This window comes from Struthio camelus, chromosome 2, assembly GCF_040807025.1.
Source record: "Struthio camelus isolate bStrCam1 chromosome 2, bStrCam1.hap1, whole genome shotgun sequence".
Classification (NCBI taxonomy): Eukaryota; Metazoa; Chordata; class Aves; order Struthioniformes; family Struthionidae; genus Struthio; species Struthio camelus.
This window is the reverse complement of record NC_090943.1, coordinates 40,643,990-40,658,692: the sequence shown is the minus strand read 5'-3', so window position 1 is coordinate 40,658,692 and position 14,703 is coordinate 40,643,990. Positions and strand designations below refer to the sequence as shown.

The window sequence follows — 14,703 nt, the reverse complement described above, 5'->3', positions numbered from 1 at the left end:
GTGTAGAGCCGGTTCCCACAGATCACTTCCAATATTCCAAACAAATTCTTTCAGAATACGGAAGTGATATTCTCTGTCTTACATCTCTCTAATACTCTGGCATATATAGCAAGAGTCAGGCTGTCTAACCAAAGGTCACTTTGCCATGTGGATTTACTGAAGTGTCAGACTACCCATGAGGGAAGATGTGAAGCCACACAGCAGGTATAGATGATGTTACTGCTGTGTTACAAACTTCAGATTGTACTCTGTCATTGGATTTCAGTCTTGAAGGAGGTGTCCCTAAAGATGAAAGGTAATTATTCTCTGTGCAGTTCACTTATTTTTCCCCTTCCTGAGGAATGGCAGTTATTACAACACCTTTTCTGTTCGAGAGGCAGATGCACTAGGAACAAAATTAAAATAAATCGCTTGTTTCACTCCGAGTGTTCTCCTGCAGACTTGGCTGTCTATGCATAAGTGGAAGGGAAATGGAAGGCTCTGCATCTTGAGGACTGAGATTCTGTGTTTAACCAGAGTGAAATATTTGTGATAAAGTGGGCCAGGAAATTTTTTTTCCTCTCTGGTTTGTTACATATGAACAAAAGGATATTCTGTGACACTTAAAGGTGGAAACCTTGAAAATATGAGGATATGTTTGCTGATGCCAACAAGGGAGAAATGTGTTTTCTTTAAATCTACTTAACAAAAGTGTCTATATTTTCCACCATATTTTGTTGTCAGCCAATTTTTGAAAGAAATAGAAGTTCTTTTTTCGGGATTGAAGACTCATTGCACAAGGACTTGTCAATTTTTCTAGAATTTCTGGGCAGCTTTAATTCACCTGTCTTGTACTGAAGTAAATCAAAGTAAATGTATGCATAAACATGTTATCCTCATTAGGTTTTCTGTGAACCTTTTTTGTTGTTTTTTTTTTCCTTCATTAAAGACTCGGACTAGTTTGAGCAGATTGTCATGGAACATGTGATACAACATTATGCACAGGGCAAGCAAAAAAGCACATGACGCAAAGGCCGTATCCTGTTACCACTGCAGAGGTTTGCTCCAGAACACAGAACCTCGCCAAAAAAAGTGTCATTTAAGATGAACAAAACCTCTTATTTTTCCCTACCCTGCCTCTTAAAAATGGTTAAATAATTTCAACTGAAGTCTTGAAATACCTTCCATCAAAAATGTGGGAAATTTAAACTCAAGTACCTAATGTTTGGCATGTTATGTTTTGAGTTCTCCAGAATAAAAAATGGCAGACAGCCTTCATAACAGGAAGTAGTACTCTCTCTGCCAGTAATGTAATCACTGAGGCTAACAGAAATTTAGGTGAGTGCACTAGGTTTCTGGGATCACATTTTTCTCTTGTTTTAGGCCGTAATCCAGTAATGCTCTTAGCCATACCTGTATCTTCAAATGTATGAGTATTTAAAAGTCGGTAAGACTGTTCAGATACTGAAGTTACACAGCTATTTAACTGCCATGCTGAAACATGAGTTACGGAAGATCATAGTTTGAGTTAGTTTTAAGCAGTCTCTTTTGTTTCGTTCAGGTGCTGCTTATTCACATGCTGAAAACAACATCCGAAAGTTGGTGGACCTTTGTGGGCTGCCTTTTTTGCCTACACCGATGGCAAAAGGAGTAGTTCCGGATAACCATCCAAACTGTGTAGCTGCAGCAAGATCCATGTAAATATAAAGCGAGGCTTCTAATCCTAACATCTGGGAAACAACTAGGAATTGTGGTGTTTTACAGATACCAGGGAAGACAAAACACACACAGCAAAAAGTTGTTTTTTGCTACATTTTGTACCTCATTTTAGAGTGCTGAAGATGTTGCCTGGAAAGAGACAACAAATATAGGTGGATTACTTCTGACATTGCTTAGAACGCTAGCCAGGAAGATATTTTGTCTGAGAGCTAACATTCTGTAACTATGAAACCTATGGCAAGTAGCTGTATCAACGTTGTTACTATGCATTTCATAAAATAGAATGAAAGTAGTGAGCAGTTTACATTAAATATTTAACTTAGTGCACTAGACAAACTGTTAGCTTTTTTTTTTTAAGACCATAAATGGAAGCATAAAATGCAGCATTGCAATTCAATTTATGCTACCTGGTGCCTTATTTCTGTGGTGTTTGCAATGTACTATCTTTTAATAGCACTCCATATAAAAAGGAAAAAAAGGCACCTCAAACTACATTGAAGGAATTTGTTTAAAATCATGCTTATAAGAGCTTCTTTCTGGTTTATGGCAAAATTAATGTGAATGAACTTTAAGAGCCCCCATAGGTATGCGTATGCACAGAGTCATATTGAAGTTGGAGCATTTGTATGCTTTGAGGTTAAAACATTTGATAGTTGTTGGGCATTATAGCTTTATCGTTGGTAAGTGTGTTGTTAAGAAGAAATGAAGAATGAAGAATATACCAAATATTGTGTATCCAGCTGAAAGGCAAATTAACAAGAGCTAAATGGAGAGGTCCAAGACACTCTTTAATTTTGGCACTCCCCATTGCCAGTAGCCTAGTGGTGAGCATTTTGCTTTCTGTGGCATTTTTATAGTGTCTTGCTATTCTTCCAGTGTAATGAATCCTTTCCTAAACACAACACATTAGTAAAATAATAATAATTTTTTTTTAAGTTCCAGAATTCAAGAACGGTTTGATGAATGATTGAACGAAAGATTTTGGGTTTTTTTGAGCTAGGCAAACAGCTCAGAGGAAGAAAGAATTATTTGTCCATTCCTCTTGGGTTTGGTGTGGTGATTAGGATTACTTCTAGTTTTGAAAAAAATGTTAAATTTAAAAGTATTTTCTCATCATCTGATTCTTTCATTTCCCTTTATTAGGGCATTACAACATGCTGATGTAATCGTATTGCTTGGTGCCAGGTTGAACTGGATTTTGCACTTTGGCCTTCCACCAAGGTTTCGACCAGATGTAAAAGTTATTCAGGTAAGTAGGAAAACTGCTATCCCTTGAAGGAAGTCCTCTGTGCTCTAGCATTGCCCAGAGTAATTGTTAATGATTTTAGTAGTCTGCTTTGTCAGTTAGAAGTCATATGTGCGTATCGACAGTGCAATACAATGCATATAGTTACAGCAGTTCTGAAGAAATAATTCTTTCCTTGTTTTTTTCCTCCTTATATTTTCTGAAATCGTTTACAGAATTGTTCCCCAGCTATCAAGGACTTGGTCCTGCTGTAACGAGGGGGGCAGACACTTCTGTGTAGTTAAGTAATACAGGATTAAACTCGTGATATATGTGTTCTCTAAGAGCACTGGAGTTTCATTGGTCAAAAACAAATCTACTTAAAGTTGTGAAAGCCTTTATACTGTTTTACTGCTCTCTGAGCTGGACTTTTAGAAATAAAATAACCTTCAAACCCAGAGTCAGTCATTCCTTATAAGAGCCCAGTCCCGCAGAAATGTTAATGGGAAAAGAAGAAGAAAGACTATTTAACTCATTAGTGTAGTTGGCAATCTGCCAGCTCTTAGAAGGACAAGTTATCATATTGATTGTCCTTAAAAATCCTCCCTCAGAGTCTGTGATCCAAGAACAGTCGTTGATTCAGTGTGCTGACTGGCCTGCTTTCAATGAACTTAATCTCAGCTTCCAAACTTAATATATTTGCCATAAAAATAATATGAAGTTTTAAACTAGAATTTCTCTAGAATAATAGTAAGCCGCTATCATGGATTAATATTAAAATAATAATTCAGCTCACAGTCAGTGAGACCCGATCATAAATTAGTATTTCACGTAACCTTAGAGGTCTCTTAAATCATTGGTAAGGAAGACTGGGAAGTTCCCTCAGTGCTCACAGTTTGCTTTACTTTTTTTTTTTTTTTTTTTCATGTAAGCCAAATTCGTACCATCAAGTAACATTCACAAATTTTTCTCAATAAGAAAATTACTGTTTTGCATAGACTCTCAGAATATAGTCAGACCTAGGCTTTTAGTTCTCACACAAATGTCACTGAAGCTCACGACTTCTCCTTGTTATTGTAATAAAGCTCTATGCTGTGTGTAACAGCATGAAGGAAACAGTCAGTTTTAAGGATATACATTAATTTTCATTAAATGGATATATATCATAGTTGTTTTACTTTAAAGCGTTTCTTGATGGCACTACAGTGAAAAGCAGAGAAAGTTTTCTTTGCAGCCAAAATAAAGCATAAAGGCATAGTTAGAAAATGTTTGTAACTACTTGAACTGAAAAAATTTCCCTTTGATATCCTTGAGTTAATGGTGGTCTTTCCTTTTGAAATATAGATTGATATTTGTGCAGAAGAGCTGGGGAATAATGTGAGGCCAGCTGCAAGTTTATTAGGTGACATAAGCACCGTGACTAAGCAGGTACTGTAATGTCAGGTGTCCTCCTGTTTTGACCTTGGTTTCCTCTGACTTGTATAAAGAAAGTTACCAGCTTAAAAAAAAAAAAAACTGTTCAAGAAAAGGTATTTCTCAGGCAATGTAATCATGCCCTGCATCCAGTCTAGCCCCAGATTAAACGTTAAAGATTCTATTTGGTGTAACTGTGACTGGGCTGGGATCTTTCTTGGTAATGTTATTCTTGGTACTCTTGATGTTTTTAGATTTGTTGAAGGAAATTCATGCAATATGTTTAATGCTTTCTAGCTTTTAGAAGAATTCAGCAAAAGACCATGGAAATATCCTTCCAGTTCCCAGTGGTGGAAGAGGCTAAGAGAGAAAATAATGTACAATGAAGAAAAATCAAAGGTAGTGTTATATTAAAGAAACGAGGAGGTTTCTTCCCTTTACAGATAACTGATATTTAATCAGCTTTAGCGCTGATCTGTTTCCAAACTCCTCAGTTACTTAGGACGTTCATGTCAGCCAAACTTTGAAATTCTATACCATTCTGGTATAGAATTACTGTTCTCAGGTTTTTGAACTATAAAGTAAGTCTATATTCTATGCTTTGTCTAAATCCATACTGTGTGGAAGTCATTGACCTTTGGATTGGGTTCATAGAAGACCACGTCTAGACCTGCTGTGTTATGAGCACCGACTTGTAAGCAATGGACAGGTAGTCTGAATGAAAGCTAACTTATGTGAAGATGTTTTCTTTGTTTTCTTCTTTAGTTGTGTGGATCTTAATGCAACTGTTTAGTAAAGCTGTTTTAAAAGCAAGTAGCTGTTAAGGCCAAAATCCCCCACACATTTAGCATATGCTTAACTTTATGCAGGTTAACTCATGTTCTGCAAGTTCAGATGTGTGTTTGCAAGCCTGGGATCTAAAAAAGATTTTTGTCTAAAAAAGCATTAAAATTTGACCCTTTCTGAACTACCTCCCAGGACGGAGATGACAACTCACTTAGGATTATTAACAGTCAAACCAATGTGTGAATAAATTCATGTCCATCTCTGGTTAAACTGAGGTTATGGTAGATGCCTGTTGATGATAGGCAAGCCAAGAGGGCTGATTGCTGACCTGAGCAAGCCTGTCATAAATACCTTGTGTTGTCAAAATAGATAGGTACAGTAAGAGTGGCCTTGCTGGCTTCAAACATTGAAGTAGTGCATGGGAGGCCAGTTCTTCAACCTTACTTAGGAGAGTACCTTTTTATTTCTAGTATTATTTACATATCTCAGTTCTGTACCTTATCTTAAAATATGTGCATAGGAGTTAGTAATATCCCTTTTTTTTTTAAGGGATTAGAATTACAGAAATCGCTGCCTATGAATTATTACACCGTTTTCCATCACATCAGAGAGCTGATACCCAGGGACTGCATTTTGGTAAGTGAGGGAGCAAACACCATGGACATTGGACGCACTATGCTTCCGAACTATCATCCCCGTCAAAGGTGAGGTATTTTCTTTGTTGTGCTGACTCAATGAGCTAGATTTATATATAGAATGTTTTCACATAGCCAAAAAGTACAGTGGTCTAGATTATTTGTAATTCTTTTTAAAGGATTTAAATAAGAGATGTTCAATATGTTGTTGGCCTCTTAGCAGAGGGAGCGGTTAAGTTAAGTGTTCTACTCTATACTAATGTCCTGTCCAGTATTGTATTGAATTCCCTAATCTAAGTGTTTATATCTGTCTTCAAAGTGAATGGTAAATAAAACCAAAACTTAAAAATAATTTGGAGTCTTATCATGAAACAAATTTGTATAAAGTTTTTGTTTGAAACATAACATTTGTATAGGGAGAATTTAAGATCAATCAACTCCTTTTACATGGAAGTCCTCAATATATAATCTAATTTTCAAATTTTTCATGCTTAGAATGTAGGCACCCAAATTTAGAAGTGCTGGTATGTTACTATATTAAAGCTAAGCCACACAGAATGATTATAAGTGGGAGGTAAGCGCTGTTTCTTGACTGGGGGGAAAAAGTGAGTTCTTTCTGCTGAGGTGAAACTTCTGGTCTGATTTTTTGAAGCTTAGAGCCTCCTTATGGAAGTAATGCTTATTGTCATAAATAAACATTTTTTGTAAAGAAAGAATAAAACTTTTTTCCAGTGAAGTTTGAGGAAGAGTTTGCTCCTTTTTCTTTTTTTTAAAAGAAGGACATAGTAACATTGATGGTTGTCTTTTCAAATAGCATTGTGAATATGCGAAAGTAAATTTGAAAAGTTAACCCTAGAATAATCTTGTTCTTTATGTACTTTTGTATCCATTATGGGCTCCTGACTGAAATGATCTAACTTAATTATGGCTTGCAATTTGATTTCAAAAGTTGAACAGAAGACTAGAATTTGAATAGCATGATTTAACTGATGGCTTTCAGGCTTCTAGTTAAGTTTACAGGGAATTAAATACAGAAAGATTTCATGTAGTCTGCCTGTCTCTACAGTAATTGAATGTGGTTGAAATACTGTTACTATGCAAGCTAAAAGCACACAAGAATACTTCTTTCTCTGTTGTGGTACTACTAGTGTATAAGAGTTGCTTCTAATAGCCATTTTATTTTAGAGTTCAAATATGTTCATCTCAGTTAGAACTTTTGCAATCTTGATCAAATGTTCTGCTGAAAAGGCAGCCGCTATAGGCAAGGAACAAACGCTAATAATAATATGTACATCTAGTATCTCTTCCTACCAGTTGTTTATGAAACAGTATTTGTACATGATGAATTCTTAAAGATAAGTCATTGTGGATTAATCAAACTGTATGAATTTTTCTACTTAAAGGGATAGTAATTCTGTATTTTATCCTCCAGACTTGATGCAGGTACATTTGGAACAATGGGAGTTGGACTGGGTTTTGCTATAGCAGCTGCAATGGTAGCTAAAGATCGAACACCTGAAAAACGAGTGATCTGCATAGAAGGAGATAGTGCTTTTGGATTTTCTGGCATGGAATTGGAAACTATTTGCAGGTAGCTGATTTTTGTTCGAGAAAACCCTCTTCCTGTGTTGCCACGATCAAGTTAACTAGAAGGCCAGGGAGACTGCTGTTAGAGGGGATGTTCTTAAAACCTCATGTAAAGTAAGCCAAAACATACACATAGTCGTTTTACATATAGTTGTGGTCATTTACACATAGCTAGTTGATATTCAAGGATTGTCTCCTCCAAGCTCAGGAACAGTCCATCCAAACAAAGAAGCAGGAAGCTGAGCAAAGGGGGCAGGAGACCTGCATGGATGAACAAGGAGCTCCTGGCAAAACTCGGACATAAAAAGAAGGTGGAAGCAGACAGGTAACCTGGGAGGGTTATAGGGATATTGTCCGAGTGTGCAGGGATGGGACTAGGAAGGCCAAATTCCATCTGGAGTTTAGTCTGGTGAGGGACGTCAAGGACAACAAGAAGAGCTTCTGTAAATACATTGATAGCAAAAGGAAGACTGGGGGAAATGTAGGCCTGCTGCTGAATGGGGCAAGGGCTGTGGTGGAAAAGGACACAGAAAAGGCTGAGGTACTGAATGCCTCTGTGCCTCACTCTTTGCTGTAGGAGCGGCCCTAAGGAATCTGGGACCCTGGACACCAGGGAGAAAGTCTAGAAAGAGGAAGACTCTCCGTTGGTGGAGAAGGGTCAGGTTAGGGATCACTTAAGCAAACTGAACATACACAAGTCCATGGGCCTTGATGGCTACACCCACGAGTGCTGAGGGAGCTGGCTGATGTCATTGCTAGGCCACTCCCAATCATCTTGGAAAGGCCGTGGTGATCAGGAGACGTGCCTGAGGACTGGAAGAAAGCAAATGTCGCTCCAACCTTCAGAAAGGTTGAGAAGAAGGACCCAGGGAACTACAGGCTGGTCCACCTCACCTCAATCCCTGGAAAGGTGATGGAACAGCTTGTTCTGATGCCATCTCTAAGCATGTGGAGCATAAGTAGGTGATCAGGACTAGTCAGCATGGGTTCACACAGGGGAAATCGATGCTTCACCAACCTGATACCCTTCTTACAATGGAATGACTGGCTGGGTAGATGAGGGGAGAGCAGTGGATGTTGTCTACCTGGACTTCAGCAAGATTTTGGACACCATCTCCCATAATGTCCTCATGGACAAGCTGATGAAGTACAGGCTGGATGAGCAGACAGTGAGTTGGGTTGAAAACTGGCTGAGCTCGGAGGATTGTGATCAGCGGTGCAAAGTCTAGTTGGAGGCAAGTACCTGGCAATACCCAGAGGTCAATACTGGGTTCCATCCTGTTCAATTTCTTCATTAATGACCTGGAGGAAGGGACAGAATGCACCCTCAGCCAGATTGCTGATGATACTAAACTGGGGGGAGAGGCTGACACACCAGAGGGCTGTGCTGCCATTCAGAGGGACCTGGACAGGCTGAGAGGATGAGCGGAGAGGAACCTCCTGAAGTTCAACAAAGGCAAGTGCAGGGTCCTGCACCTGGGGAGGAATAACCCCATGCAGCAGTACAGGCTGGGGCACACCTGCTGGAAAGCAGCTCTGCAGCGAAGGACCTGGGAGTCCTGGTGGACAACAAGTTGAGCATGAGCCAGCAATGTGTCCTTGTGGCCAAGAAGGCCAACAAGGTATCCTGGGCAGCATTAGGAAGAGCGTTGTCAGCAGGTGGAGGGAGGTGATCCTTCCCCTCTCCTCAGCCCCGGTGAGGCCTCAGCTGGAGTGCTGTGCCCAGTGCTGGGCTCACCAGTACGAGAAAGACATGGAGCTCCTGGAGTGAGTCCAGCAAAGGGCTACAAAGATGATTCAGGGACTGGAGCATCTTTCATGTGAGAAAAGGCTGCGAGAGCTGGGCCTATTCAGCCTGGAGAACAGGAGGCTGAGGGGGAGATTTTATCAATGTGTATAACTATCTCAAGGAAGGCTATAAAGAATTCAGAGCCAGACACTTCTCAGTGGTGCCCAGCAACAGGACAAGAGGCAGTGGGCACAAACTGAAACAGACGAAGTTCCATCTCAACCTAAGGAAAAATTTGTTTACTGTGAGGGTGACTGAGCCCTGGAACAGGTTGCCCAGAGAGGTGGTGGAGTCTCCATCCTTAGAGATATTCAAAAGCCATCTGGACATGCGCCTGGGCAGCCTGCACCAGATGACCCTGCTTGAGCAGGGAGTTTGTACTAGATGATGTGTAAAGGTCCCTTCCAATCTTAGCCATTCTGTGATTCTGTGGTTTTTCTTTTTCTACTTTTCTGACATGATCTACTCACCACTGGTAATATATTATGTTTCACATGGAAGTGACTTTCTAAATTATATTATTTTTAATGAGAAGTAAACTTTTTAACACCTTACAGAAAGTTGTCAGCATTTAAAAACTCTTCCAATTATCTCTTCTTGTAGATACAACTTGCCAGTCCTGATTATTGTAGTAAACAACAATGGCATTTACACTGGTTTGGATACAGATGCCTGGAAGGAGATGTTGAAGTTTGGAGAGCCTGCTACGTGGTGAGTGTCTTCAAAATATGTCCTGTTAATTAAGGAAGAAGTAATCAAATTGGTCATTCTCTGTACTGCTAGTGTTTCCTGCTCCAGATTAAAATTTGTCATGAAGTGAACTTAATCCTAAAATAAGTTCACCTAAATAAGGAGGAGTTACCAAAAGCAACCAACCTCTTAACAAGTTATTGATTACACAGCAGTGTAGCAGAGAGATGGCTCGATTAGTGGTTTAAGGTTCCTGCGGCACTACAGCCCCCACAGTTCAGAGTACATAGTGAGCTAAGCTCCAAAAGGATGATAACTTCCAAAATTACCTGATATTTTAAGCTTGTGTTGTGGTTTTGGACTGGGCTTCTGCTTTTGGAGATGAGATCTCTGTATCAAGAGAGCTTGGCTAAAGGCCTGCTCAAGAGTAACTACAGAACATGGAAATCAATAACGCTGCCCTATAAACATAGCTTAAATGGTATAGGAAACATAGTTTTCCCAGTCCAGAAGACTTTATCAGGCCAGCACAAGAATCATGTCATGCTTTAAAATCGGTGCCGAAATAATTAGAATCGGTCATCCTGGCAATTCTTCAGTGCCATTAATCAGAGAGTTCTCCATTTTGTTACAGTATGCCTCCTGTTTCTCTCCTGCCAAATTCACACTATGAGCAAATTATGTCTGCATTTGGAGGTAAAGGATACTTTGTTAAAACACCAGAAGAACTGCAGAATGCGCTGAAAGCAAGTGTGGCTGACAAGCAAACACCTTCTCTTATAAATGTAATGATTGATCCACAATCTGAGAGAAAGAAACAGGTATTTATCTATTTTATTTTTTTTCCACGAGCTTCATGTAGGCAAGCCTGTTAAATCCTTGTGAAGCATCACTGAAACTACTGAGAAGTAAGGCAAAAAATTCTCTGCAAATGTGGAAAGACAGGAGAATCGGTGCCTTTACACTACAGCATCTGCTTTCCTTGTTTTTTTTCCATTGGCTCTTATTAATGCATAGTGTCTTTAATGACTGTTTCCAGAGTTGACAGTTGTTCTTTTCCTGATGGAGGAAATAAGACAAAGAACATTTTTGTGATCAGTCTTTTATTTCTTGCAGATTCTATCTGATAGTTAATGCGTATATTCCTATTCCTTGTTTGTTCTGATTTTTTTGTTTGTTTTTTTGCTTCTAGGAATTTCCCTGGCTGACTCGTTCTAACATGTAATAGAAGTTGAAGAGAATGGTGATGCAAAGCAATACATGAAGCAAAACTAAACTGGCTTCCAGGAGTGGAACTGGTACAGCTGTATTTCATGTAAACAATCGAACCAATTAGGATTTTATAACTTAATTTCAGCATTTAAGGATTACTCTGATATCAATAATTGTAAAATGAACAGGATACATTTGAATGTATACCAGGCTTTCTAGCTGCACAGAATTTTCCAATTGCACAGAAACACAGATGATAAAATTGCTTACTTTTTCAAAGTGCTACACGTCAAGATTTGTGAATTAAAATCTTAGATCTTGTGGATGAAGTGACAAAGCTGAGGGGTTTATACTGTTCTGAAACATAAGTCTTTGGCACTCTGCAATTATAATAGCTTCATTTTTGATTGACCATCATGCTAGTTGTTAGAGAGCTTGTCCTGTAAGGACCAAAACTGAGTATCTGATTGTGGGAGTGATGATTGGCCTCACTGTGCATTGAAGCCACTTGAAAACAGTTACTTCATAATGTCACAGGTTACTTTCTCAGCTTCTGCTCCAGGAAAAGGGGCAGTGTATCAAAAATGCAAACTTTCTCAAAGACTGAATTTCTGTTAATTACAGTAATTTTTTATGATCTGTTAACTGAGACTTGTGCTTGCAGGGGAAAAAAAAGTCTAATTTTTTTCTTTATTTAAAGTTTTACTCTTTGCAAAGATATTATCACCCCTGTAGACTGAAAGTAGGACTGGCCTTAGTAATGAGCTTTCCAGGATTAATAGATTGTAAGTCTTTATAATCAGAGGCTTAAAAAAAGCGTTAGGCGGGAGCTCAATGTTAGTTTGGCTGGCATCTCAAAGCAACACCCAGCATTCAGGCTATGTCTGACTAATCAAGCAACAAAGGTTCTTCCATATAATGCATTTACTGTGTAGAAACTTGAAATCAGAAAGAAAACTTGCACTGACTGTGATGCAGAACTGGTATAGATTGGCCTGTCTGAGGTTATATCTGCTCCTGCATTTTCATCTGCCATTGCATTTGACGTTCTGACTTAGAGCTCTGAACTTAAAAGCAAAGCAGCTCTTTCTCATTGCTTCTATAAACGGTTTACAACTACTACTTTTCAGTGTACTACTAAGCAGGTTATTTTTATATTTGTTGTTAAATACACTGAAAGATGTTTTGTTCTTACATATATTTAAGGGAAATCCTGGATCTGGTTGGTTGATCTTTATTGCCAGTTATTCCAATGGCATTGAGTGTGAATTGTGGAAGACACTTGAAAGACCCATGGAAGAGAAGGATTGGGCTGGGAGGGGATCCTGGGCTGCAGTTAGGTTTGGTGCAAAAAAACTGAGTTTATGGGAGGTTCTTGCACTTGAGTCTGAGTCTGGCAGGAGGTCATGAGTTCCTGTTAGGCAGGGGAATGTGTCTGCACACTTGTGCAGAAGGACAATATCTGACATGAGCAAGAGTACTGCGGTCTGACAGGAGGTAACGCTCCCTGCTATATGGGTGAGGGTAGTTATGTGGCACTATGAATGTTTGAGCCATTAAAAGTAATATCCATAGGGAGGGGTAAGAAACGCAAAAAGATATAACCCACGTAATGGATCCAGTTCACAAACGAGTGCAAGACTGTGGAGCTGCTATGTTCTGTGGGGTCCTCTACAAGGAATGTAGAGTGGAATTATACATTGGATCTTGTCACAGATTTTACTTGTTTCATTCCTTTTAACTCTGAACAAATTGATGTTAATATGTTGGGGTGATTAAACACAATGTGCTATGATGATATAAAACGTCCATAAGAGGTAATGGTGGAACTAACCACAGGGGAGATCATTTGCTTTGGTTAAGCAAATGCAGAAATTCTTGTTTTATACTTGAAAATCAATAAAAAGTGATTCTCGTCCTCTATCTCCTTTAATTTGGATTTGTTATTTGTTGTATTGGGATTATGTGAGCATTTTGCCAGCTGTGGTAAGTATCACTTGAGACTGTATTTGGTACCATGGAGATGGATCTAAGGGGGTTGTTGGACAGACAAGAACAGTACAAAAAACAAAACAGTTTCAGAGTTCGGATGAGACAGAAACAAGAATCTCTGAAATGGGGAATATTAAAAGGAGTAAAAAGTTACAGAAGTCAAAGATCTGGGGGATGCTCACCCGTGTGACTCTAGCCAACGGGGTAAGTTAATGTTTTCAAGGCCAGAGCACAGAAATAAAGGTACTGTACAATCTCACAGTATCAGTCTTGGGAGGAAGAAAATGACTGGACATCAGCTGAGGAAAATATGTGAGAGGAGCTAAGTAGAATTTGCCAGGAAGCTAGTGTTTAAATATGGCACAGTTCCGAATCATTTTCTTATGATGGTTGTCAGGTAAATAAAGGATCTTTGTAGATGTATAGAGATAGATAGATATATAGATACACCTATCATAGGTGACTTCCATCAATGACTAGTCCAGTTCCCATGAAAGCTTTTCTTACGGGGACCTGCTATGTTCACTTGGCTGGGAAACCTGGAGGTCTAGGTCAGCAGCACTTAGCTTCTCCAGAGACAGGCTGTAACATATATTAAAACTCCTATAGTGCATCTGACTGACTTCTGCCCTGACCAGCATGCATGAAGAGGGTCAGAACCTGTGACCAGCAAGTTGTACAAGAAAAGCATTACAAAGGTGTTCAAAACCCAGTGCATAATTTAACTATGGGACTGCAGCAGAAAGCAGCAGCCAAGACAAAATTTCCAGGTAATTGGAGGTAAAATAAGGAATAAAAAAGAGGGTTTGTTAGTAAGTACTTCAACCTAAACCTAACTTTTAAAATCGTTTTGTTCCATTTTTAGTCTGCAGTGTTTTCTGTAGGGTAAGTGTCTGCCCTATGAATATTTGGGAATATGTAATGTAAGCTTGCCTTCAGCTGTTGAAGCCCTTACAGCATGTATCAATTTTGATGAGGATTCAGATGTATAGTTGTTCTAGATTAGTTTTTAAACACACATGTAAAATCTCAAATACACTTACACAGCAGTGCATCTCCAGGTCTGCCATTCCCACCATCTCTGTACCCAAGAAACCAGCACGCGTGATAGCTGTAACATATATTATAACTCCTATAATGCACCTGACTGACTTCTGCCCTGAGCACAGCATGCCTTTTTATGTTAGAATCCCCATCGCATCCCTTTATATTTAAGGGGCTTGATTACTCTGGGTAGTATAGAGAAGAGCACTTGGCACCCCACTCCTTACTGGTGCTCTGAGATCAGATCAGGTATCAGAGCTGATCATGATAATGACATACAGGCAATGTGAGTTTTACCTATTTATTTACTTAAAACTGAATACTGTAATGAACAAGAAACAGCTATTCTGAAGCAGACTTTTGCTGTTTCTTTTGATGATGTGATTGAAACCAGATGGACAAGGTTTAAAGAGGTCCGCAGTAAAGCAGACCCTTCTAGCTATTTATGGCACAAACTAATACAAATGAAAATGCTTTCAGTGTCTGTTCTTCCCAGGAATCTCTAGGCTGCCTGAAATAGTGCAGAAAGAAATAAGAGAGATTAATAGAATGACAATTTGCTTGCTTGAGTCTGTACTCCAAGAAATTCTTATTTTTCATCAGTCTTTTCTTCATGGAGGGGAGAGAATAAA

The 14,703-nt window shown here is 39.1% G+C and overlaps 1 protein-coding gene across 5 annotated transcripts in view; it reads left to right on the top strand.

Annotated features, from left to right (window-relative positions):
• HACL1 (2-hydroxyacyl-CoA lyase 1) overlaps window positions 1–12,958 on the top strand; it is a 28,300-nt gene extending 15,342 nt beyond the window's left edge. For all 5 annotated transcript variants that reach the window (XM_068935272.1, XM_068935271.1, XM_068935269.1 and 2 more), the window contains 9 exons: window positions 1,541–1,676; window positions 2,842–2,947; window positions 4,268–4,351; window positions 4,634–4,735; window positions 5,672–5,826; window positions 7,190–7,348; window positions 9,737–9,844; window positions 10,458–10,644; window positions 11,016–12,958. In XM_068935272.1, coding sequence (XP_068791373.1) covers window positions 1,541–1,676; window positions 2,842–2,947; window positions 4,268–4,351; window positions 4,634–4,735; window positions 5,672–5,826; window positions 7,190–7,348; window positions 9,737–9,844; window positions 10,458–10,644; window positions 11,016–11,048 — 1,070 coding nt within the window. In that variant the 3' untranslated portion in view covers window positions 11,049–12,958. The remainder of the gene's footprint in view (window positions 1–1,540; window positions 1,677–2,841; window positions 2,948–4,267; window positions 4,352–4,633; window positions 4,736–5,671; window positions 5,827–7,189; window positions 7,349–9,736; window positions 9,845–10,457; window positions 10,645–11,015) is intronic.
• Window positions 12,959–14,703: the final 1,745 nt, after the last annotated feature.